We start from the raw sequence: 26,354 nt of genomic DNA, 5'->3' as shown, positions 1-26,354 counted from the left end.
CTTCAGCATTTCAGGTTCCTCTTTTTCTTCTTCTTCCTCCCTCTGCACTCCTGAAGGCCGGCCCATGCATTTGATGCAGAACAGGTGACTGGGTAATGCGTAATTCCCAGCCCCGTGTCAAAAGGTAGGGCTTGCACATACCCTCTGGTACAGGCCAGGCCCAGGGAGGTTTGATTACCTGAGCTGCTACCTTTCCAAATTGCCAAATGATCCCACTGTCAGGTGTTCAGGAGGTGTGACCTGAGGTGTGAACTATCACCTAAGGTAGGTGTGCCTCCTGTGAAGGGGGCCCCTAGTTGGAAGGAGCGTGCCATCGGAGATGCTGGCAATCATGGGGGATTTTCTCGCAATGAGCTAAGCATCTACACAGTCAATGCTAAAAAACATAAACGGAATGAGGCTAACAATTCAAAGACTCTCTCATCTGCACCAAGGTTCCTCATGGTTTTCCATACTGAGGATGGTCAGTCCTTTGCAACTGTAAATCTGTTTATTATTCAGAAAGATGTTGATGCAATTGCTGGCCCTGTGAAACCTTTCTTTCCTTCATGCAATGGCACTTTGCATTTGGAGACTACTTCTGACTCTCAAGCACAACAACTGCATGCAGATTCACTCCTCCACGGCTATCCTGTTTGTGTCGAGGCCCATCAGACTCTGAATTCTTCCTGTGGTGTTATTTACACTAGGATTTTTGATTGTCTGACCAAGGCAGAAATCCAAATGTATCTCTCTGTCCATGATGTCATTGCTGTCCATTGGCTGATGAAAAAATTAGATTCTCCTTAGTGCGCACACACACCCTCTTTCTCACTTTTCATAGAGTGTTCTTCCATCAAAGATCAAGGCAGGTTATGATGTTATCACAGTCAGACCATATATTCCAAACCTGATGCATTGCTTGTTACAAGCACACTTGAGTCTCCTGTCAACATGCAGCCAAATATGTAGCCTGTGCAGGGATTCTCACAAGGACAATTGTCCACCTCCTTTTCCCCGCTGCATCAACTGCAATGGCGACCATGCCTCCTCCTCCCACAATTATCCTGTGTATCTTGATGAGCAGGCTGTCCAGGAGATTCGAGTGAAGGATAAAGTGCCTTACTCGGTTGCTCGCAAGGTGTTGGCTAGTTGAAAACACTGCATTCTACTATCTGGCACCTACAGTATTGTCCTTACTACAAGGGTGGTTTGAAAAGTTCTTGGAATCACCACGAGAGGTCAGCGCTAGTGCAACGAGTTGATCACATGATATTCATTGGACTGTTGCCTATAAACACATGACACATCAGTGCTCAGTGTTCTTGGAAGAGAGCTGTGGTGGTGATGTGGCTCTGTTGTTGTTGCCGCATAGTGATTTGCAAAGATGGAAAAACATCAAGATTCGAGCAGTGATTAAGTACTTCATAAGGAAAGGTATGAAAGCAAAGGACATTCATGCCAATTTCGAGGGATAAATGAATTTAAATTTGGTCAGGAGAGCTTAGATGATGATCTGCACAGTGGTCAGCCAAGGTGTGTCACTACTACAGTAATCACTGCAAAAGTGCACAAAATGGTCATGGAGGATCACCGATTGAAAGTGCATGAAGTTACTCATGCTTGCCAGATGTCATCTGAAAGGGTGTATCACATTTTAACTGAAGAATTAGAAAAGAAAAAAATTATCTGCAAGATGGGTGCCACGACTCTTGATGGTGGATCAAAAACATGTGCTTCGCCATGGCAAAATTACATCAACTAAAGTATGAATTGTTGCCACACCCACCTTATTCACCTGATAAGGCTCCACCAGACTTCCATCTCTTCCCAAAACTGAAAATTTTTCTTGGTGGATGAAGATTCACTTCAAACGAAGAGTTGAAATCCGGAGTTGACAACTATTTTGCAGGCCTGGAGGAAACTCATTTTTGAGATGGGATCAAGGCAGTGGAACATCATTGGACCAAGTGCATTAATGTACAAGGAGACTACAGTGAAGAATAAAAAAGTTTCAGTGATGTAAGTACTTTTTTTCTATTCTGTTCCGAGAACTTTTCAAATCAACCTCGTACCTCTTGCTCCATGAAGGACATGTCCATGCAGACACGCCACTTTAAATTTAGTACTGTGGTTGTGAAATCGCCCAGCATCATGGTAGCATCCTTGTCTCCTTCTTCAGCTGTGCAACACGCCACCATACTTTTGCCTCATGGGAGGAAGTCACCAGCTACACAACTTGCAGGCCAGAAAAAACAGAAGGAATACTTTTGTGAAAACTTCCTACACCCCTCCAACCAACCAACATCTGAGTCTTCCTCTGCTAAGTAGAAAGGCTTGAAGAAGTGAAACAAGGGCAAACAATCTCCTCCTTCGCCTAATCGAAGATCCTCTGCAACAGTGTTGCCACATGATACCCTCGCCTGACTGACCTCTGTGTCGCCGGTGCACACTACCAAACATTTTGCTGCACTGGACTCCACAGTCAGATAGCAGAAGAATGCTGATGCTCCTGTAGAACTCATGGAGTAGGATTCTCCTGCCTCTGTGCTCTGTAGCAGTCTTTGAAGGCTGGGACTCGGTAGCCACTGAAGTGACACCCCTTCATTTTTTTCTTGTCATGACTCTCCTCCAATGGAGCGTTCACAGTCTTTGATCCAACAAAGAGGACTTACAGCTGCTGTTAGCATCACAGTGTCCACTTGTTCTCTACCTTCAGGAAACTTCAAGCTCTCGCATTTCTTCCAGGTCCATTTTGACCTTCCCTGCCAAGGTCGGCATTCCATCTCGTGGGGGAGTCATGCTGCTCATACAAGGTGACACTCATGGTCAACCCATCTACGCACCTTCAAGCTGTTGCAGTTTGCCTTTTCCTTCCTCACTTGACCTTATACCCTTTGTACCGTTTACATCCCTCCATCATTTGATGTCATCAAGGCAGACTTTCTCCAACTTATTGGGCAGCAACCTTACCCCTTTCTGCTGCTCAGTGACTTTAATATGCACCATATACTTTGGGGTTCTTCCAGAACCTGTCTGGGAGGTGCCCTCCAAGCTGACCTTCTTAATCAACTTAACCTCTTATGCCTTAACACAGGAGCACCCACATTCCTTTCAGACTGCTCACACACCTATTCTCATTTGGACTTATCCTTCTGCACTTGGGAGGATGATGGCTCAGTCCCACGTCTGGCCATCCTGACTTAGGTTTTCTGTGATTTCCCTAAATCGCTCAAGACAAATGCTGGGATGGTTCCTTTGAATGGGCACGGCTGACTTCCTTCCCCGTCCTTCCCTAATTCGATGAGACTGACGACCTCGCTGTCTGGTCTCCTTCTCCAGACATTTCCAACCCAACCTTACCAACCTTCTGCACTGCCCAACTTGCCCATCATCTCAAGTGGTCCGTTCTCTCTGACACATATTCAAGCGACCATTTCCCATGTGCTATCCATTTGCTGCCTCCTACCCCACCTACATGCACTCCCAAATGGCAGCTTACTAAGGCCAACTGAAGGCTTTACTCCTTGCTGGCAACCTTCGATGAACAATATTTCCCCAGGTAGAACATCTTACAAATGTTATCCTTACCACTGCAAAACATTCCATTCCTCACACTTCCTCTTTACCATGCCATGTCCTGGTCCTTTGGTAGACTGAGGCATGCCTCGATGCAATTCGCGCACAGAGACATGCTTTCCGCAGTTTTAATCATCATCCTATCATGGCAAACTGCATTCATTATAAACAGATGCATGCACAGTGTCATCACATTCTTTAGGATAGCAAAAAAGCTAGCAGGATTTCATTCACTAGTTTTTTAACACTTCCACTCCCTCTTCCATTGTGTGGGCCAACCTCCGACAGCTCTTTGGGACGAAGATCCATTCCCCAGTTTCCAGCATGACAGTAGCAAACAATGTCATCATGTACTCTACTGCTGTGTCCAACACCTTGGACCTCCATTTTGTGGAAATTTCGAGGTCCCCCCACTATCACCCTGCCTTCCTCCATCGGAAATGAGTAGAGGAGGCTCAGGCAATGCCCTTCTCTTCTCAGAATAAGGAGTGCTACAATGCCACCTTTACTATGAGGGAGCTAGCTCATGCTCTCACTTCATCAAAGTCCTCTGCACCAGGGCCAGTTGCTGTTCACATTCAGGTATTGCAGCATCTTTCTCTCACAGGCAAGCACTTTCTGCTGAATACGTACAACCCTATCTGGGCAGAGAGCATGTTTCCCAGACGCTAGCATGAAGCCATTGTCATAACCATACCCAAGCCTGGTACAGACAAACATCTTCCTTCTAGCTGCCACACCATTCTCTCACCAGCTGTGTTTGCAAGGTGATGGAATGTATCATTCATGCCTGGCTAATATGGTGGCTTGAGTCTCACAATTTACTAACCACTGCACAGTGCGGATTTCGAACGCACCGTTCTGCAGTTGACCATCTCGTCACTTTGTCCACCTGTGTCATGAATGGTTCTCTCTAGAAATCCCAGACTGTGGCTATGTTTTTCATTTGGAGAAAGCCTACGACACCTGCTGGAGGATTGGTATCCTCTATACTCTCTACATATGGGGGTTCTGTGGTTGCCTGCCCCACTTTCTTCAGGAATTTTTAAAAGACCGAGTTTTCAATTTATGTGTGGGTTCTGCCTTGTTGGACACCTTTATCCAGCAAAATGGTGTGCCTCGGAGTTCTGTCCTGAGTGTCATCGTGTTTGCTATCACCATCAACCCTCCTGTTAGGCATCTCAGGTTCCCTTTTTTTCGACAATTTTGCCATCTATTGCAGTTCTCTATGGACCTGTCTCATTGAGTGACATCATCAGTGATGTCTTGATCACCTTTGGTTTTCGTTTTTCCACCAACAAAACTGTTTGTATGAATTTATGGAGGTGCAGTGGTTTCTTCCACTGTCTTTACATCTTCTCTGCCATTCGTTCCTGTTTGATAGGAAACTTTCTTGGTCCTCCTATGTGTCTTACCTGGCAGCCCATTGTACGCAGTCTCTCAATGTCTTATTTGTCCTCAATGGTACTTCCTGTGGTGCAGAGCGAACCACCCTCCTCCGATTGCACCAGTCTCTTGTCCATTTGAAACTAGACTATGGGTGCTTTGCTTATTCATCTACACATCCGTCCCTCTTATGCTTTCTCAATACTGTCCACCATCATGGCATCCGTTTGCTCACTGGCACCTTGTACACTAGCCCAGCTGAGAGTCTGTAAGCAGAAGCTGCCAAACTACTGCTGTCCTACCACCATGACTTTCTCCTCAGCAGATATGCATGCCATTTGTCTGCCATGTGTGGCCACCCATCATATGCCTCCTCCTTTGATCACCAGCGTGGGGTGTGTCCCTTTTTACTGTTACCTCCTGGAGTTCATTTTCAGCTCTTGCTCTGGCGGATTAACCCCACGCTCTGTGCATCTTTCCCAGTGGGTGTGAACCCTTGATCACCTTGGCTTCATGTGGTGGTCCAAGTTCACCTTGGCCTTCATTCGCTTCCTAAGGACACTACTCCAGCCTCGATCTGTTGCCTTCAGTTTCACAACTTTCGCATGGAACTTTGCAATAGTTCCTTTGGGTACACTGATGGCTCTCGGACTGACCATGGTGTCAGGTGTGCCTTCAACATTGGCACTGACATTTTTTGGTATTGGCTTCCAGCATATTGCTCCATATTTACAGCAGAGCTCTTTGCCCTATATCAGGCCACACAGTAAATACGGTGACACAGGCTTTTCAATTGCGTCATCTGTTCAGACTCTCTTAGTGCTCTTCAAAGCCTCTGTGCACTTTAAACTATCCATCCCTTAGTGCAACAGGTCCAGGAAAACTGTCACTTGCACACTCTTGATGGAGCCACTGTGATTTTTATGTGGGTTCCTGTTCATGTTGGTCTGACAGGAAACGAAGCTGCTGATGCTGCTGCAAAGGCTGCAGTCCTTGTACCTCAGTCCACTAGCTCTTATATTCCCTCCGATGATCCCTGTGTTGCTGTCTGTCAGGAAGTGGTATCACTTTGGCATCACCACTAGTCCTCCCTTCATGGGAATAAGCTCCGGGTTATTAATCCTCTCCCAGTGGCTTGAACGACCTCCTCTTGGCTCTCCTGCCATGAGGAGGTCATTTTAACTAGGTTGTGTATTGGCACTGTCTTTGTAGTCATTGCCATTTGTGAAGCTGTGCTCCTCCACCACTTTTTTCACACTGCGCCCAACTTTTAACTGTCTGCCAAATGGAATGTCCTGTTTTTAACTGTTTACATGCCCATCTGTTTACATTCCCATTTGGGTTTGCCATCTGAGTTATCGGCCGTTTTAGTGAATGATGCATGGGCTGTCGACCGCATTTTACTTTTTATTCATTGTAGCAGCACAGTGAAGACCATTTATGTTTTAGTTCTAGACCTCTGATTCTCTATGGCATATTTTATAGAGCTTTTTCCATGTCCCTATTTTTAGCTGTCTTATCTTCCGTTGGTTGGGATTGACGTATAGTCATTTTCAGCTCCTCTCTTTGCCTTTGCGTTTCACAGTTTTGACATGTACGCATACGGGACTAGTTGGTTTTGTATCCTAAAACAAAACAAACAATCAACAAAAGCAAAACAAGGTTAATGGAATGTGGTTGAATTAAATCAGGTGGTGCTGAGGGAATTGATTAGAAAATGAGACAGTAAAAGCAGTAGATGAGTTTTGATGTGTGGGCAGCAAAATAACTGATGATGGCCAAAGTAAAGAGGATATAAAATGTAATCTGTCAAGGGCAAGAAATGTATTCCTCAGGAAGAGAAATTTGTTAACATTGAATATACATTTTTGTGTTAGGAAGTTTTTCTTTTCTAAAGACATTTTTCTAGTTGGGTGGTTGGTTGATTTGCAGGAGGGGACCAAATAGTGAGGTCAATGGTCCCATTGGATTAGGGAAATATGGGGAAGGAAGTCAGCCATGCCCTTTCTCAGCATTTACCTGAACCAATTTATGGAAATCATGGAAAACCTAACTCAGGATGGCCAGATGTGGGTTTGAACCATCAACCTCCCAAATGTGAGCCCAGTGTGCACCATCTCACTTGGTGCATTTGTCTGGAATGTAGCATGTATGGCAGTGAAACTGGCAAATAAATAGTTTAGACAAGAAGAGAGTAGAAGCTTTTGAAATGTGGTGTTACAGAAGAATACTGAAGATTATATGGGTATATCACATAACTAATGAGGAGGCACTGAAAGAAAATCATAAGAAACGAAATTAGTGGCACAACTTGACTATAAGAAGGTATTGGTTGATAGGACTCATTCTGAGACATCAATAGTTAACCAATTTAGTACTGGAGGGAAGTCTGGGGGAGTAAAAATTGTAGAGGGACACCATAATATGAATACAAAAAGCAGGTTGAAAAGGATCTAGAAGTGCTTTCTGCAGGCAGTGCTGTCCTTTGACAGAGTGTGTAGCATTGTCGTAGGCGCAGTGGCTCGCACTTGGCAGCCTTCTGGGGCTATTTGTATCTGCTTGTAGAGCTGCCGTGGGGTTGAAGTAATTATTTGGAGATGAAGAGATTTGCACAGGATAGAATACCATGTGGAGTTGCATCAAACCAGTCTTCAGACTGAAGACTACAAAAGCAGCAATAACTAGGGTTCAGAATGGAGTTTTCTACTCTGGTGCAAAAGTCATTGCCAGTAGAAGTAAGGCAGGATATTGGAAAACCCGAAATACTCAAAAACAAAACAGAAGCATGCCTCATTAACCACTTCTACAATTTATCAGAATGTTTGGACTTCTGGATGTTAATTCCTTAGAACTCTAATGTTTGTATTAAATCTATCTTTGCCAGCTGATAGTCTTCTTTGTAAAGTAAATGCTCTTTTGTAGTATTACCTGGGTAGTATTAGAAAAGAAAAAGAGAAACAGTGGTCTATTTCAAACTAACTGATTTTATCCTAATATGCATGTATAAAGTAACATCAAAATTATTTCCACAATTGATAAGCACTAGTCATAATTCAGTTTTATTTAACTTTACAGAAGTAGCCTGCAGAGGCTGCTTCTGCCTATTAATGCATAACTTGTCTCATCCCACATCTGTGATGGTTCTCTTTCATTACGAGCTTTAGAGGACATGATGTGTGAACAAATGAACGAATGCAGGTTTACCTAAATACACTGAAAAACACAATCAAGCATGTCATATTTGTAAACCTTCAGCTTTTTGTTCTCAAATATTGATGAAACATGCAAATTTTGGCCAAATATGATCACATGAGTTCTTCTGGGGGCAAAGCAAATGTCATACTTCATTGCATTACTATATTGGCAGCATACTGGAACACTATGGTTGATTTGTGAAAGGATTACTTCTAAGACACTTGACTGACCAATATTGGAATATTGCAAGAGTGTGTGGGATCTTGAGCAGAGTGAACTAACATGGAACATTAGGAGCACAGTGTGAACGGCCAAAGATTCTGTTGAAGTGACAGAAGAGTCTTACAGAAATACAGAAAGTCTCAATTGGCAGAGCATTGTGGGGAAAAAAGTAAAGGATAAGAATAAGAAAACTAACAGCAGTAAAAATATATTGGGGAGCTGGACTGGAAAAGCTTCCATAGCACTATTATGAGCAAGTATTGAGCTTAGAGCGTATCATACATGATGCTTGAATTTATTACTCTATTGCTACTAAATCTATTCACAATGTATTTCACAGACAGTATCCACATATGCTGTTGAATGTACCTCTGCAAATATGATTCTGTGGCCTACAATTCAAGAGATATGACTTTATGAACACTGAGATGCATGAAAAAATGCCACATCCTGTATGAAGTTTTAATACATTTATTCTTTATTACTATGATGCTCCTATAGTCAAGTCAGCTTGAGGCAAATCCCTGACACCTGGTAGTGCTTTTGACAACTATCAACTGCAAAGTGCAAATGGCTGTAGTCAAAAACAGCAGCTATCTATACAGCTATGAAGAGTCAATGCCATAGAGACATTTACAAAATCGTATTGTAGACACATGAAGCAGTTGCACCAAGTGTACTAGATATAGTATTCATGTTCAATTTCTGAATTAAATAAACATTACAGAGAATTTGTATTTTGCATACTATGTTTCTTAATTTGGGTACTGTACTTTACATTTGTACATTATGCATATTTCTTTGTACAACTGTTTCGTAATTTCAAAGGCATTTTCATGAATATGTGAGAATGAAATTTTTTTCATTATTGCACTACAAACACAGTTCATCTTTTATTTTCATTCCTAATAACTAGTATAAATATATATAATACACTACTGTCCATTAAAATTGCTACACCAAGAAGAAATGCAGATGATAAATGGGTATTCATTGGACAAATATATTATACTAGAACTGACATGTGATTACATTTTCACGCAATTTGGGTGCATAGATCCTGAGAAATCAGTACCCAGAACAACCACCTCTGGCCGTAATAACGGCCTTGATGCGCCTGGGCATTGAGTCAAACAGAGCTTGGATGGCGTGTACAGGTACAGCTGCCCACGCAGCTTCAACATGATACCACAGTTCATCAAGAGTAGTGACTGGTGTATTGTGACAAGCCAGTTGCTCAACCACCATTGACCAGACATTTTCAATTGGTGAGAGATCTGGAGAATGTTCGGGCCAGGGCGGCAGTCGAACATTTTCTGTATCCAGAAAGGCCCTTACACGACCTGCAACATGTGGTCATGCTTTCTGGGATGTCGCCAAACATGGATGTGACCATCATGATGTAAATAGCACGTGGATTCATCAGAAAAAATGACGTTTTGCCATTTGTGCACCCAGGTTCGTCGTTGAGTATACCATTGCAGGCGCTCCTGTCTGTGATGCAGCGTCAAGGGTAACTGCAGCCATGGTCTCCAAGCTGATAGTTCATGCTGCTGCAAATGTCGTCGAACTGTTCAAGCAGATGGTTGTTGTCTTGCAAACGTCCCCATCTGTTGACTCAGGGACCGAGACGTGGCTGCATGATCCATTACAGCCATGCGGATAAGATGCCTGTCATCTCAACTGCTAGTGATATGAGGTTGTTGGGATCCAGCACGGTGTTCTGTATTACCCTCCTGAACCCACTGATTCCATATTCTGGTAACAGTCATTGGATCTCGACCAACGCGAGCAGCAATGTTGTGATACGATAAACCGCAATCACGATAGGCTACAATCTGACCTTTATCAAAGTCGGAAACATGATGGTATGCATTTCTCCTCTTTACATGAGGCATCACAACAACATGTCCGTGGCTCGTGGTCTTGAGGTAGCGTTCTCACTTCCTGCACACGGGGTCCCGGGTTCGATTCCCGGCTGAGTCAGGGATTTTCTCTGCCTCGAGATGACTGGGTGTTGTGTGTCTTTCACCATCATTTCATCCTCATTCACTCGCAAGTCGCCGTAGTGGCGTTCCAGCCACCAATGTCATACGCTCATTAACATTACCAGGCAACGCTGGTCAACTGCTGTTTGTGTATGAGAAATTGGTTGGAAACTTTCCTCATGTCAGCACGTTGTAGGTGTCGCCACCAGTGCCAACCTTGTGTGAATGCTCTGGAAAGCTAATCATTTGCATATCACAGCATCTTCTTCCTGTTGGTTAAGTTTCGCATCTGTAGCACATCATCTTCATGGTGTAGCAATTTTAATGGCCAGTAGTGTAGAAACCTACTTAGAAAACTCCAACAATCAATTTTTGGGGAAGAAACATTCTTAATTCTTTCAACATACTGCTCCTGCAGCAACTGTGAAGACCAGATTAGATTAACTGCAGCTATTACAGAGCCATGTAAGCTATCATTCTCCCCATGTTCCATCCGAATATAGAATTGGAAAAAATCGAAAACATGATGAAAAAGGTAGATGACAAGAACCACTCAATAATATTTGCACGATGACCATGTTGCAGTAAGTACTCCAGATATATTTTCATTACCCAATATTGTGTATATATTTGTCTCACAAAAGGCAAAAAATGTCAGCATACAGTTTCTTTGCATAGAAAGTAAGTGGTTAGTTGCCATTTGGGTCGACACTGAAAAACTGCATGTGCCATTGGTATCTCAACATTGAAAATAACTAATGTCGATTGGCAATATGACACATACAGTTTCCTGTAAATTTTGTTTCATTGTCATTCAGCTAGTATTTTTACATTGTAGCTGGCTTCCACATCGTTGTGTATGTTTCTAATTCTTAGCCAACTTTAATCTGGAACTACTTAAGTGGACATTTTTAAAAATAGTAGAAATAGGAATTTATGTATTTGAGTGGTGTCTGTTCTGTCGGACAAACTTGACAGAACATACACTGCTGAAATATATAAATTTCTGTAAGAGTGTGATGGCTCCTTGAGGTATGTTTCAGTCTGAATGCAATAATATCATTTGAAAGCCTACAAGAATCAGTAATTGGTGAGTAGGGGTGTAATGGACAAGGGATGCTTTATTGCAGCGTGCAATAAGTTAGAAATTTGAGTTGATCGGGGAACATGTCTGAATGGCCAAAGCAGTTAAGGCAACCACTCATGAGAAATGGCAAATCCAGATGTGAGGCCTAGTCTTGCACAAATTTTCAACTTTTGCCACTGCATTACCACATTGCCCTGTGTGGCTGAAAGTCACATATTTCCACCCATCTCTTCCCTTTCTTTCCTCATTCTCCATGTCATATATAAGTACTAATAAGACATGCAATAATAATAATAATAATAATAATAATAAATCTGTGTATTTGGTTTATCTATTATTACATATTATGCAGATATTCTCTCTTTGTCTCCAGTTAACTCCGTGTTAAATTTAGTTATTTCATATGTAATTGCACACAGCAGCCATGCACTCTACTGGCATTGAGACCATCTATTCATTAGTATAATAAGCAAGAAAACAGGAAAATGTTTAATTCAAAGTGTTTAAAATAATCAAACAGGTAAACATTAATCTCTGCAGACGGATAGAAAGCATAAGGGAATATTAAATGAAAATGTTTTCTTTACCAAACTTAGCTGTGGTCAGCATATATAAAGCAACATTACAGAGACTCTCAAAATATATTTAAGTACAAATGTGTTATTTTGAGAAACTAATAAATCAGAATTATAAAAACATAATAGTTTTATGCACACAATCCGAAGTTGCAAAGTATAAGAAAAACATAAAACACAACATTTACCACACATATAATACCTCCTCAGCAGCAGCAAGTTTTTGATTGACCTCATTTAACTGTTCACTATGACAGCAGTTCTTGAGGCTTGTTACTGAAGCTTGGTGAACAGGTGAAGTATGATGTCCTGTACTGGAGTGATGTTGTGAAGAGTGGTTGGGCATGCTGTCCAGAGGTTTGTAGCAATGTGCACAACTACTCTCTGGGCAGCTGTTTTGAGTCCTGAGTCTGGCACTGCTACGACTGTGTGAGGGTACTAAGAGGGAATCACTAATTTTGCGCCGTGGTCCTGTCCACATAACAGCTGGCTTTGGGCTTGGTGGAAGAGAACCCCCTCCAAGCTCTGAGCATACCATTCCTGACCCACAGTCTTGACTAGATTCTTGGTCACCTGTCATGGAAGATGACACTGAACATTTAGGACTTGGAGGAGATGACTCAGATTCTGAAGCACTAGACTTTTTCTTGCGCCGAAATATTCTCCTCGAAGTAGCAGCATGTGAGCTAACTTCACCTGTATAAAGAAACTGTCTTTGAACTTTTGCATTCCAAAATTATTAAAATTGTCAACATTTTTTGCATTTAACAATGGCAAGTGTAAAGATAAAAGTACTTAACTTGCAAGCAAGGATATTTTATGCGGCATTCCATTACGACAAGATCTTTACAGTGCTTATGTGCATTAATTCCACAGTCTCGACATTTATAGCCTTGTCGTATAAGTCCCCACAGCTGTAACATTGTAATTAAAATTCCATTACAAATTCAGAATTCCTTTAAAAATGTGAATTGACATCTGAAATTGTTAATTCGTGTGTTGATAACATCTTATTTTGATGAAAGTCAGAACATATTCTCTTTTCAGATTTCTTTTTTCTCCCTTTGAAAGGTATGAATTTGAGGAGGTACATGGACTAAATGTTTAAAATACAGTAGTAATAAATAAACAAAGTCCTGTTATTAGCCAGCATGACCAAAGATGAAGAGACAAAATTATTTAAGAGACACTGATGTTTCAAAATCAAAGGCTTCATCACCTGCAGCAAAAATAAAAAAAGGAACAGAAGAGAAGACTTCAGATGCTAACGGTGTAGTTGGTACAGATGTATGTTTGTGAAGATCATATTTAGTAATAGGTCAGTTACATAGGAAAAAAATGAAGTTGGGCAGTGTACTTTGTAAGTGTGTCGTAGATTAGAAATAATGTGCTGTAGATTACGAGGATCATAATTGGCATCTCTCTGAATTATATGGGAAAGGCATGAGGAGGGGGTGCACTTTTCTCCCTATAGTTCAAATTATCATTATATGTTAATATATGGAATAACTTACAGTTGCATAGAGGGGCTTTACATTACATTAAATTTTTACGAGAAAATGTGTCAGAATTTAAAAAAAATCATTGATGTATTTAGGAAAGTCATGGGTTCACACACACATTAGAGTGTAAACAAAATCTTGCAAAATAGCAGTATGTAAGCAGTGTTGTTAGGTAAAAATATTGGTCAAATTTCATGCTTCCCCTGTTCCATTTTAAACCTCCCCCAACTATTCCCTCTCTTCTCCACTGAAAATGCAGTTCCAAAAGTTAGGATAGCCCCTTCAAATTTATTTATTTATTTATTTTTGTCAACTATACTGGGAGAAGTGTCTCCTGAAGATATGTATGATCTGTTTGTTTATTTATAATTGTCACACTGGAGGACAAACTTAGTAAATCAAATGAGATAGTATTTTGATCTGTATGCAATAACTGGGTAAGAGAGACCATAAGAAGCACACTGAAACAGATTGGAAGAATCGTTCGACTTAACTGCCTTGCATTTGCAGATGATTTGGTGCTGTTAGCAAAAAATATTGATGAAGCAAAGGTTAAGATAGAACAACTAGAACAATTAGTGGCAAAGTATTGATTGCAAATTTCGTTTGAGAAAACAGGAATGATGCCCAGCTTCCCCAATTGACACATCCCATATCATATTCCATAATGATTAAAGAATTAAAGTAGTAAAAAAGTTTAAATATCTTGGTGCGATTATTACCTGGAATGCTAATGAAAGAGAATCAATAGATAGGAGAACATTAAAACTACAGTGATTGCAGAGAACAACATGGCGAACCTACAAAAAACGATCACTCTCAATAAATGCTCAATTTCGACATTACTCCTACATCATTAAACTGGAAGCAATGTATGCCAGTGAAACACTATTCAAACTAAATACTCAAGCAATAACGCACAAATTGCAGAAAGTTGATAGAAGAATATTGTGAACAGTTATCAGTAAGAAACATCAAGTTAATGGACAGTGGAGACTTTTGCCCAATTCAGTAGTATATAAAGAATGTGAATCTATTATTGACACAATGCAGAAAAGAAGGATTGCATTTTTTGGCCACATGTCTCGCCTAACAAATACTAAAATCCTGAAGCAACTTTTTGACTACTTCTGAAACAGTAAAACCAAAAACATCTGGTTTAAAGAAGTACAAAGTGATCTGGACAAATTGAACATCACCACACACAAAATTCAACACAGAGAAGAGAAACTGCTTCTGAAGAACAAATACACATGGCTGACATTCAAACCATCAGAACAGAAGAAGGATATCATACCTGCAGAAGAACGAGCAGCCAGATCACAGCAACTGAAGAAATTTTGGGAAACGAAGAAATTGCTCACTGCTAATACTTAAACTAAATCATTGTAGACTCTGTTGTATTATATTTGATTTTAGTTTTCCAGTGTGGGTGTAAACTATGTAAATAAATACATAATAAAAAATTATTATTATTATTTGTAGTTAAATCTTTTGATGTACATGGATGACCAACTACATTTCACAAGAGAAAAATAGATGACTTAGAAAGCTCTTCTAGAAACACAAGTATGTCATTTGACCTGGAAAAATGCAGGGAATGATCATGAAGCCAAGATCCAAGCTATTGGGTTTTATATGAGTCGTTGTTGTTGTTGTGGTCTTCAGTCCTGAGACTGGTTTGATGCAGCTCTCCATGCTACTCTATCCTGGGCAAGTTTCATCATCTCCCAGTACTTACTGCAACCTACATCCTTCTGAATCTGCTTAGTGTATTCATCTCTTGGTCTCCCTCTACGATTTTTACCCAACACACTGCCCTCCAATGCTAAATTGGTGATCCCTTGATGCCTCAGAACATGTCCTACCAACCGGTCCCTTCTTCTTGTCAAGTTGTGCCACAAACTCCTTTTCTCCCCAATTCTATTCAATACCTCCTCATTAGTTATGTGATCTACCCATCTAATCTTCAGCATTCTTCTGTAGCACCACATTTTGGAAGCTTCTATTCTCTTCTTGTCTAAACTATTTATCATCCATGTTTCACTTCCATTCATGGCCACACTCCATACAAATACTTTCAGAAACGACTTCCTGACACTTAAATCTATACTCGATGTTATCAAATTTCTCTTCTTCAGAAACGGTTTCCTTGCCATTGCCAGTCTACATTTTATATCCTCTCTACTTCGACCATCATCAGTTATTTTGCTCCCCAAAGTGTCTCATTTCCTAATCTAATTCCCTCAGCATCACCCGACTTAATTCGACTACATTCAATTATCCTCATTTTGCTTTTGTTGATGTTCATCCTATATCCTCCTTTCAAGACACTGTCCATTCTGTTCAACTGCTCTTCCAAGTCCTTTGCTGTCTCTGACAGAATTACAATGTCATCGGCGAACCTGAAGGTTTTTATTCCTTCTCCATGGATTTTAATACCTACTCTGAATTTTTCTTTTGTTTCCTTTACTGCTTGCTCAATATACAGATTGAATAACATCGGGGACAGGCTACAAGCCTGTCTCACTCCCTTCCCAACCACTGCTTCCCTTTCATGTCCCTCGACTCTTATAACTGCCATTTGGTTTCTGTACAAATTGTAAATAGCCTTTCGCTCCCTGTATTTTACCCCTGCCACCTTTAGAATTTGAAAGAGAGTATTCCAGTCAACATTGTCAAAAGCTTTCTCTAAGTCTACAAATGCTAGACACGTAGTTTCGCCTTTCCTTAATCTATTTTCTAAGATATTATATGAGTCACAGGAATGTAATTAAAGCAATTAAGAAGACAAGTGATACACAAAACTAAATGAAAACAAAAACATCTTCAGTGACATTAATACATATGCTGTTTCAGTGCTGACTTAAATGCTTAGCCTCATTAACTGGACAAAAATTATATAGAAGAAAACAAAGGGAATTTTCATGAAGTTTAGCAACCATCATCCTAAATTAGCCATTGAAAGGCTGATTGCCCCTCATGAAAAACAGGGCAGAAGCTAACAAAAATGGAGCAGCTTTGGAATTTTAAGCAGCAACAACTTATCAATCTGCAAAGCAATAACAACTGCAGACACTACTTACACTCCACTCAATCTGGCATTACATCCATAACAGTGCCTTGGTTTAAGACATGGACAATAGGCTGGATCAGAAAATAATTACATGGGAAACATGCAAACCATGTCAGCCAGGATCATGTAAATTTACAAGCATCAAGCTACTGGTTGATGTGCACAGGTTCGCATACAGGAACTGATGGATTTCTGACAGCAGTACATCAGGTCTTTGGAACAGGCACTACCAGAAGTATATCCTGAAGGAGTAAAGAATAGATGATAAACTACAGGAAGTTTGATGATCAAAATGAGACCATATCACCCAGTACATCTGGATGTAAAACCCTAGCACCCACAGAATATTTGTAAAGGTGGATGAGGTCACCAACATAGTCGACCAAAAGTTGTGACAGAAATATCATCACTGTAGGCAAGAAAAATTCAAAATTTACTGGAACTGTGGCGTAATTACCAATAAAATGTTCCATGTAACCAACTTGACACTAAAGTGCTCAACTAAGCAGAGCAAGTACTTTTCTCACTCACATTATGGTGTACCCAACACTCATAGTTTGCCAACTACCTGCGATGAGAAGACGACATAATACAAAAATCTGGCAGCTGAAGTAAAAACCAAGTGGAAACAAATATCAGTACACATCATCCCTGTGGTAATATCAGAGACTGAAATTATCCCAAAATGGATTGTGTGAAGCTTCCCCCCTGTCAGTAATTTCAGAAAGCAGTTGTAGTGAAAAATTGCACAATAGTTTGTCAGATACTCATGGGACATAGTTAACTTAGTGAAAACTTATTCAAATCTTTATCTATATATCAGTAATTATTATTATTATTATTATTATTATTATTATGGATACAGTCATGAATTTGTGATTTTTCAATAGTGTCGGTTTTCTTACCATTATGTTAAAAATTTCTTTATTATGTTCCTATTGAATGTAACAACATACAGCCTTGCATGGAGGCTGTGTAGAAGGAATTAAATCTTGAGAAGATGTTGACTGGTCCAGGAAAAAATGAAAAATAAGTTAAGGGTACCAAATAAGATGAAAAAAAAAGTTAGGAGAGCATGGATAGCATTTATAATGCTCAGAAACATAAAACTGTGTGCTTCAAGAATGCAGAAAAGTAGTATTCTGTAACTACAATATCAACAAGTCACAATTTGAATCAGTCAACTCATACAACTACCTGGTTTGTAACAACATATGGGGATATGAAATGGAATAATCGCATAGGTTCAATCCTAGGTTGAGCAGGTGATAAAGTTCAGTTAATGAGGATAATGTGGAAATATGTAGTCAGTCTACCACACTCATACATCCCATATTAGAATAGTACTAAGATGTGTGAACTCCGTACCAAATAAGACTAACTGGGGTACTGAATGTATATAAATAAGGGTGCATGAATGGTCACAAGTTAGTTCAACTCACAGGAGAATGTCCTGGAAATGCTGAAAATGTGACTTGGTAGATGCTTAAAGATAGAAACCAGCTACTCTGCAGAAGCCTATTTACAAAGTTTCATGAATCAGTATCAAGTGAACAGGCTAGGAAGATACAAAAGTATCACAAGTACTGCTCTCATAAGGACAATGAATGCAAGATTAGACTAATAACATCACACAAAAAGGCATTTAAACAGTTGCCTGGGCTCTGTATGTGAATGGAACAGGAAGGAACCCTAATACATATTATAATGGGAATAGTCTGCAGTGTATGGACATAGACGTAGATTTGATATGCGAGGACAAATATTCAAGACCCCAGAGATTAAGGTACTAATATAGTAAACAGAGCAGAGTGTAAGGAGAATTGCCATGATTACAAAACTGAATGTCACACACATATCTTACTGAAGCAGTCAGGACTTTCTTGAGTTGTCAGAACTTGTCATTATTTCTGTCATCTTGAATGGCATCTCAGTAGTTAAGCTTTGGCAGGACTGATATCTAGATTAGTTTTGTTTTATTTTAGGTGGCAACAGCCTTGCTGCAGTGGCAACACTGGTCCCCATCAGATCATGAAAGTGAAGCACTGTCTAGCTTGAGCAGGACTTGGATGAGTGACCGTTTGGATCTGTTGAACACTGTTGACAAGCAGGGTGCACTCAGCACTTGTTAGGCCAATTGCGGAGCTACTTGGTTTAGAAGTAGTAGCTCTGATCACTGACAATGGCTGGGTGAGCAGTGTGCTCACCATATGCCCCTCCATGTTCACATCCAGTGATGCCTATTAGTTGAAGATGACAAGGCAGTTCATTGGTGCCATTGGCCCATCTGAGGTGTGTTCAGATGGAGTTTGTTTTAGGTGGAAAAGTGAGAGGGAAGTGGAGAGATGTAGAAAAGGGAAAACACTAAGTCCATTGGCAGAATACACAGGGTGTGCAGTTTTGGAGTGGGAGGAGGGAAGGTGATAGGCAGGTTGAGGTCATGGACAGCAGATTGAGGCCAGACAGGATGTATGAATGAAGGATATGTTGTAGGTAGAGTTCTGACCTGCACATTTCAGAAAAGCTGGTGTTGATAGGAAGAATCCAGATGGCACAGGCTATGGAGCAGTCACTGAAGTGAAGCATATAGCTTTGGGCAGTACGTTCAACAACTGGGTGGCCCGGCTGTTCCATAGCCACAGTATGGTGGTGTCCATTCATGCAGACAGGCAGCTTGTTTGTTGCCATACCCACATAGAAAGCAGCACAGTGGCTGCAACTTAGTTTGTAGATGGGTGGGTTGCAGAATACTACTGTGGAAGGGGTGGAAAGGATAGTGGGTAGGATATTCCTCATTTCAGGGCACAACAACAGGTATTCAAAACACTGACGGGGAAAATGATTCAGTTTCTCCAGTCCTGGATGATAGTGGGTCACAAGAGGAGTGCTTCTTTGTGATCAGTCAGTGGGTATGTGGGAGGCAGTAGGCGACTAGAGAGACAAGGCACAGCAGATTTGTTTCTGAGCAAGATTGGGAGAGTAATGTCGAACTGTGATGGCCTCAGAGGGACCCTTGGTATATTTGGAGAGGGACTCCTCATTACTACAGATGTAATGACCATGAGTGGCTAGACAGTGTGGAAGAGTCTTCTTGGTATGGAATTGGTATCAGTATTGTTGGTGGTTGGTAGATTTATTGTGGACAGAGGTTCTGATGTAACAATCCTTGAAGTGGATGTCAACATCAAGGTAGGTGGCTTTCTGGTTGAGGAGGATTGAGTGAAGCAAATGAAGTAGAAGATGTTGAAGTTTTGAAAGATGTCCTCACTCTCAGTCCAGATTACATAGATGTCATTAATAAGTCTGAACCAGGTTACGGGTTTGGGATTCTGAATGATTAGGAAGGCCCATGAATAGGCTGGCATAGGATGGTACCACATGAGTGACCATTGCTGTACCATGAATGTGTTTGCAGGTTATGTCTTCAAAAAATAAGTAATTACAGGTGAGAATATAGTTGGTCATGGTGGCTATGAAGGATGTTGTAGCTTTGGAGTAAGTTGCCCATTAGGAAATGTTGTGTTCAATAGCAGCAAGTTCATGGGATCTGGTGATCTTAGTGCAGAGGGAGGTGGCAGTGACAGTTATGAGCAGTGTGCCTAATGGTACAGGAGCAGGAACTGTGGATAGTTGGTGGAGGAATTGCTTGATGTCTTTTATATAGAAAAGTGGGTTAAGAGTAATAGATGAGGATATTGGTCCGTGAGAGCAGAGTTCCTCTCTGTTAGTGCACGTAACTGCCCACAATGGGGTATTCTTGTTTATTGGGTTTATGGACTTTAGGAATCATATATTTGGCTATGAGTTGCAGGGATTACCTGGTGGATGGACTCTGCCAGCCATCAGATATGTCACCTACAAACCCTGCCACAGTGATCCCATTCCAGAAAAACAGCAAGATCTCCAGCCCCTTCTCAAATCCTTAGGTCCTTCCAGAACCTCTTCCTGAATGTATCTCTCCCATCACCCCCACCACACCCTGCACTTCTATCTTCTACATGCTTCCTAAAGTGCATAAACCCAACCACCTAGGATGTCCCATTGTGGCTCATTACTGTACCCCCACAGAGAGAATCTCTGCTTTTGTGGACCAACACCTTCAGTCTATTATACATGTAGCCTACCTTCCTATATAAAAAATCACCAACCACTTCCTCCACTAACTCTTCACATTTCAATTTCCTGTACTACTTAGCACCCTGCTCATCACTGTCGATGCCATCTCCTTCTACACTAACATCCCCTGTACTCATGACCTTGCTGCCATTGAACACTACATTTACCAGTTGTCAACTTACTCCAAACCTACAACTTCCTTCCTGGTCACCATGACCAACTATATCCTCACTGAAAATTACTTCTCCTCTGAAGGCATCATCTACAAACAAATCCATGGTACAGCAATGGGCACCCACATAGCACCAGCTTATGCCCACCTATTCATGGTCCATCTAGAAGAATCTTTCCTAACCACCCATAATCCAAAAGCTCTCACCTGGCTGTGATTCACTGACGACAACTACAAGTTATGGACTGGAAGCAAGGACACCCTATCCACATTCCTCCAGAACCTCAATGCCTCCCTCACTTGGCTTAATCCTCATTAACCCAACAATTCACCTTCCTTTTAAGGATGGCTACATTAGTACCTCCCTTGTCCAAATCAAACCTACCAACCACCAATGATACTTCCACTTCAACAACCATTTCACAGCCAGAAGTCTCTTCTATACAGTCTAGCTGCCCATGGTCAATACATCCGTAGTGACATGTACTAACTCTGTGAATAAACCATGATCTCACTGAGGCCTTTGTAGATCAAAATTACCCTCTCAACCTTGTTTAGAACAGATCTCCCATGCCTTGTCTCTCCAGCCGCCTACCACCTCCTACATAGTGACTGATCACCCACAAAGAAGGAGTGACTCAGTACTACCACATTATCTGCCAGGGTTTCAACTACCTTCAGTCACACCCTGAAATGATGAATATCCTATCCACTATCCTCTTCACCAATCCCACTGTAGTATTATGCTGTCCACCGATCCACACACTATGCTGCAACCACTGTATTGCTTTCTACATGGACATGACAACTAACGAGCTAAGACACAGAGGGATTAATGACACTGGCTGGCAGTGGGAATTGATTTATATCAATGGGGAAACCTGAAAATTAAAATGATGACTGTTGTTTCAGAGATGTCTGAAAGGAAGCTAGTAGTGTGTGGATAAGATGAGAATTTGGGTCTGTGTCCAGATGGCACAGGGGTCTTTGATTTAAATCAATGCCTGCTGGCAGCCAATGACATTAATACCTCTGTGTCTTAGTTCATAGTGGCTGTAGGGCCAAAATGATCTGAAAGAACAGTCACCACTTATATAACTAACAAAGCTGCTTGCCAGCATCAATGGCCACTGCCAAACTGTGGGCAAGAGACAGCTGGGCCATCCAGTTGCTGAACATGCTGCCCAACACTACGTGCTTCACTTTAGTGACTGTTTCACAGACTGCACCATCTGGATCCTTCTTACCAACATCAGCTTTTCAGAAATGCACAGGTGGGAACTCTCCCTACAACATATCCTTTTTTCTGATAACCACCTTGGCCTCAGCTTTTGCTACTCCCTATACCCTTCCCTGCTCCCACTCATGCCTTCTGTTCTGCCAACACAATTACATTCTTTCTTCCTTCTCTACCTCTCTCCTCTCCCCTCTCCCCTCTCCCTTTTTCACTTGAGGATGACTGCCTTTCAAGAGGGGAAACAGAATTGAGCAGCAACAACTCAACAACTTTGTGGATAGCACATTGGAGAGGATGCAACTATGTTATAATGAATAGTGTGGAGCATCACATTATTGAATGTTACACATCATCAGATTCTGATTTCATAGACTGCACTTTTCAGAATAAATTATTCATTCTGCAGTGGTGTGTGCATTGTTCTGCAACTTCTAGGCACATTAAAGCTATGTGTCAGATCAGGACTGAAATCCAGGCCATTGGCTTTCATGTACAATGTTATTACCAATTAAGTTATCAAGGCATGGCTCATGAGTCACCAGCTGTTAGTCATGCTTGGTTCGCTCAGTCAGGAGGGGCATTACTGGGAAAGGCAAAGGTCTGGGTTCATGTCCCAGTGTGGTGTACAGTTAACCTAGGAAGCTACCATATGCAATCTTGAATAGACTGTCCTTATTTCGGTTATTGTTTTACATTTATTCACTGGCAGTGGCAAGAAAAGCATTTCTGAAGAAGAGAAATTTATTAACATCGAGTATAGATTTAAGTGTCAGGAAGTCGTTTCTGAAAGTATTTGTACGGAGTGTAGCCATGTACGGAAGTGAAACATGGATGATAAATAGTTTGTACAAGAAGAGAATAGAAGCTTTTGAAATATGGTGCTACAGAAGAATGCTGAAGATTAGATGGGTAGATCACATAGCTAATGAGGAGGTATTGAATAGGATTGGGGAGAAGAGAAGTTTGTGGCACAGCTTGACTAGAAGAAGGGATTGGTTGGTAGGACATGTTCTGAGGCATCAAGCGATCACCAATTTAGTATTGGAGGGCAGCGTGGAGGGTAAAAATCGTAGAGGGAGACCAAGAGATGAATACACTAAGCAGATTCAAAAGGATGTAGGTTGCAGTAGTTACTGGGAGATGAAGAAGCTTGCACAGGATAGAGTAGCATGGAGAGCTGCATCAAACCAGTCTCAGGACTGAAGACCACAACAACAACAACAACAACAACAACACTGTACAGTTACTTTTTAGTTTCATAAGGCTTACGTTTGAATCTTTGCTCTCCTGAAATCTAAGTCCACACATGTTTTCAGTTATGGAAGTGGTGTGCACAAATTTTGGAGCAGTTTTATAGCCATTGCATTACCACCTTAAGCAAAAAGATGAATGAACTTACAAACAAAATCTGATCCTTTAAAATCTGTTTCTAATAAAATTATGTAATAGTTCTGCTTTGTAATAACTGCAAAATTGTTTCCACACATCTTACAGTGCTTTTATCATGACTATAAAAAAAACCATGTAAAGTTACAATATATATTTGTCAGGATAGTTGTAAACCTGTAATGAATTAAATGAGCAGAAATGAAATATATGGATCTCTGGGCTGCACATGACTCATACGGTATCTCTGATAGTAGCATTCAGGAAACATAGGCAGCAATAATGGGATAACTTCTGGTAGCAATGTTTGGAAATAATTGGTGAAAATATCAGTGGAAATGAAAGTTTGGGGCAGGTGTGGACATTTACTGAGACAGCCTAATGGTTTAGATGACTCGTTACAAAAAAGAAATCTGGGTTTGTATCCTGGTCTGGCACAAACTTATAACTGTTACTACATATTCATTAGTTCTCTAACACTTAATGTTTTATTTATAAAGCATGCTACACTAAGATATGATGTGTATAAAATGTATGTCCAATATATGTTATACAATGAATATACTGCAAAGATTACACTAGACGAATAAACAGAATTACTAATGATAAAATGACTAACATTACTCTACAAAACCATTGACCCAGCTTGTTACACTCAGTAATTAGTTTTTAACAGCTAATGAATAAAAGTGTCTTGAAGCTAGTGCCATACACATTAAGATCAACAAGGCATATTTATAGACCAGAGTAGGATCAGAGTCACATTGTCATATTGACTGTACAGCCATCAGTGTAACAAGATGTGTGCAATAGCAAATAAAGCTATTTACCACATAGCCAGGTAATGATTCTACATCTGCTGATGTACAGCACAGGTAGTTGGGGAAACTGTGCAATCTGTGTTGCTTTCACTAATTGTACAGGTTCAACAACAATCATCTCTCATGATATGATTATGTCTGGAATAGAGGTATTGTTTTTCTTTGCTTCAGAGTGTATCTTACACTTTGCGGTAGAAAACATGTTGCAATATGACAGATTAGAACTATGTTGTAGCAGGATCTGAATGTGAATCTTTGACTTAAGTTGGTATCTGTAGTTATATACTAAATGGGCTGTCCATGTATATCATTTTTACTGCACAAAGTTTCAGTCTGTCACTTGTCATCTCACAATTTTAGAAATTGGTGATTTTTTCTGATCTTATAACAAGACAATACAACAAGAAAAACAGATATCTGTGACTGAATAAGGAAACAATGTTATCTGTGCTTATATCACCTCCACAGATGGTTACTTATGTGTAAATAAATACATTTAGACTATTAGGCAACAGACAGTTTTATTTGAATAAATGTTATTCTGATGTTCAATTCTTGCTGTAGTGTAAAATCATTCAAAAATAAAATGGCAACTCACCTAAGAGAATTGATTGTCAAGTCAGGCTTTTTTTCCTTGTTTAAAGTTGATTTCCTCAAACTGAAGAAAACTGTAATTTTCTCTTTGCAAATATATGGAAAACCTACTTAAGAGATACTCCATTTGAAAAGTAAGAAGTAGTAAAGCAAATCATTGGGAGAAGTTACTATCATCTCATTTTGTGAGAGTGGGGTGCCATATATCACTTTACATAGCATATACAAGATTAAAAACTTACCAGCCCTGCACAGTGTGAACAGAATGTCGGCTTAAAGTAAGTTGTTTCATGAAATTCATGCTTGAATCCATTTTTCAATGCATGATAATTAGCATGAATAAAGTATGTTTTCATTTCATCTTTGCTAATCATACCATCACTGAAAGTAAGTAAAATTTCAAATTTGTTAGGGAAGCACACATAAATTGAACTAAAACTAATATTTTCTATAGCAAGCTACTCACTGGTCAGCATCTAATACACAAAAAGATGCAATGAAAGGAAAGTTCTCTGCAACAGCTTCAAATTCTTCATGAGAAATGTATCCATCATGGTCATTATCATAGTTCTTGAAAACAGCTTCAACCATTGCATTGACATGTTTCTCAATTGTCTGTGCATCTGGAGGAGGGCATGGATTAGATGCCCATTCAGCAAAGAGCACAGACTGAGTAGGTGAACACTGGGGCTGAAAATGATAGGGAAGATTGTGGTATATGTGGCTTAAGTTTGATTCTGTAGTGTATACATAATCATTCTACATATACTCACCGAAGAAGAATTTCTGGGTTCTCGTGCAAGTGATAACTCGTATATTTCATCTTCAGTGTAGGCCAAGTCAAGTGACAACTGAAATGAGCACAGTCAGTTAAATTAATTTTCCTATTTATAAATTTTAAATTGCTTATGATTATTGAAGGAAATTTCATAAAATTCTGGACTGAAAACCTGATAATTGTTTGTGTCTAGAAGAACCTATGGTAACTCCCTATTACAACAGAGCATTTATGAACGATCAGTATCACAGTGGAATTTATGCATATATACTGACTTCGGTTTGTTAGAAAGTCATGTTCAGGTCTTATTTCTTCCACTATAACAGAAACATGTCTACTCACCGAGCACATCATATGTTTGATGAATGTTTGGTTTATTTGGCACTCAACTGTGCAGTCATCAGTGCCCGTATGAAGTTCAAATTTTTACACAGTCCAATTTTTTCACAGGCTAATATAGTCACTGTCACGAATGACGACGATGAAATGATGAGGAGAACACAAACACCCAGTCCCATGCAGGGAGAATCCCTGACCTGGTTATGAATCAAACCCGAGACCCCGTGACCCAGAGGTAGCAACACTAGCCACTAGACCATGAACTGCGGATGAGCACATCATATGGATTTCTGTATTTCACATAGCATCACATATGACATGC

The 26,354-nt window shown here is 40.5% G+C and overlaps 1 protein-coding gene across 5 annotated transcripts in view; it reads right to left on the bottom strand.

Annotated features, from left to right (window-relative positions):
* LOC126481128 (ras guanyl-releasing protein 3-like) overlaps positions 1 to 26,354 on the bottom strand; it is a 448,249-nt gene that overhangs the window by 17,158 nt on the left and 404,737 nt on the right. For 4 of the 5 annotated variants that reach the window (XM_050104668.1, XM_050104669.1, XM_050104671.1 and 1 more), the window contains 5 exons: positions 25,689 to 25,766; positions 25,382 to 25,605; positions 25,158 to 25,296; positions 12,813 to 12,925; positions 12,214 to 12,709 (listed from right to left, as the gene is read on the bottom strand). In XM_050104668.1, coding sequence (XP_049960625.1) covers positions 12,214 to 12,709; positions 12,813 to 12,925; positions 25,158 to 25,296; positions 25,382 to 25,605; positions 25,689 to 25,766 — 1,050 coding nt within the window. Of the gene's footprint in view, positions 1 to 12,199; positions 12,710 to 12,812; positions 12,926 to 25,157; positions 25,297 to 25,381; positions 25,606 to 25,688; positions 25,767 to 26,354 lie in introns of all 5 variants that reach the window. The other variant, XM_050104672.1, reaches the window with a different exon arrangement.

The sequence above is a fragment of the Schistocerca serialis genome, chromosome 5 (assembly GCF_023864345.2).
Source record: "Schistocerca serialis cubense isolate TAMUIC-IGC-003099 chromosome 5, iqSchSeri2.2, whole genome shotgun sequence".
Lineage (NCBI taxonomy): Eukaryota > Metazoa > Arthropoda > Insecta > Orthoptera > Acrididae > Schistocerca > Schistocerca serialis.
The sequence above is the reverse complement of the archived record's forward strand: the minus strand, read 5'-3'. Positions and strand labels throughout refer to the sequence as shown.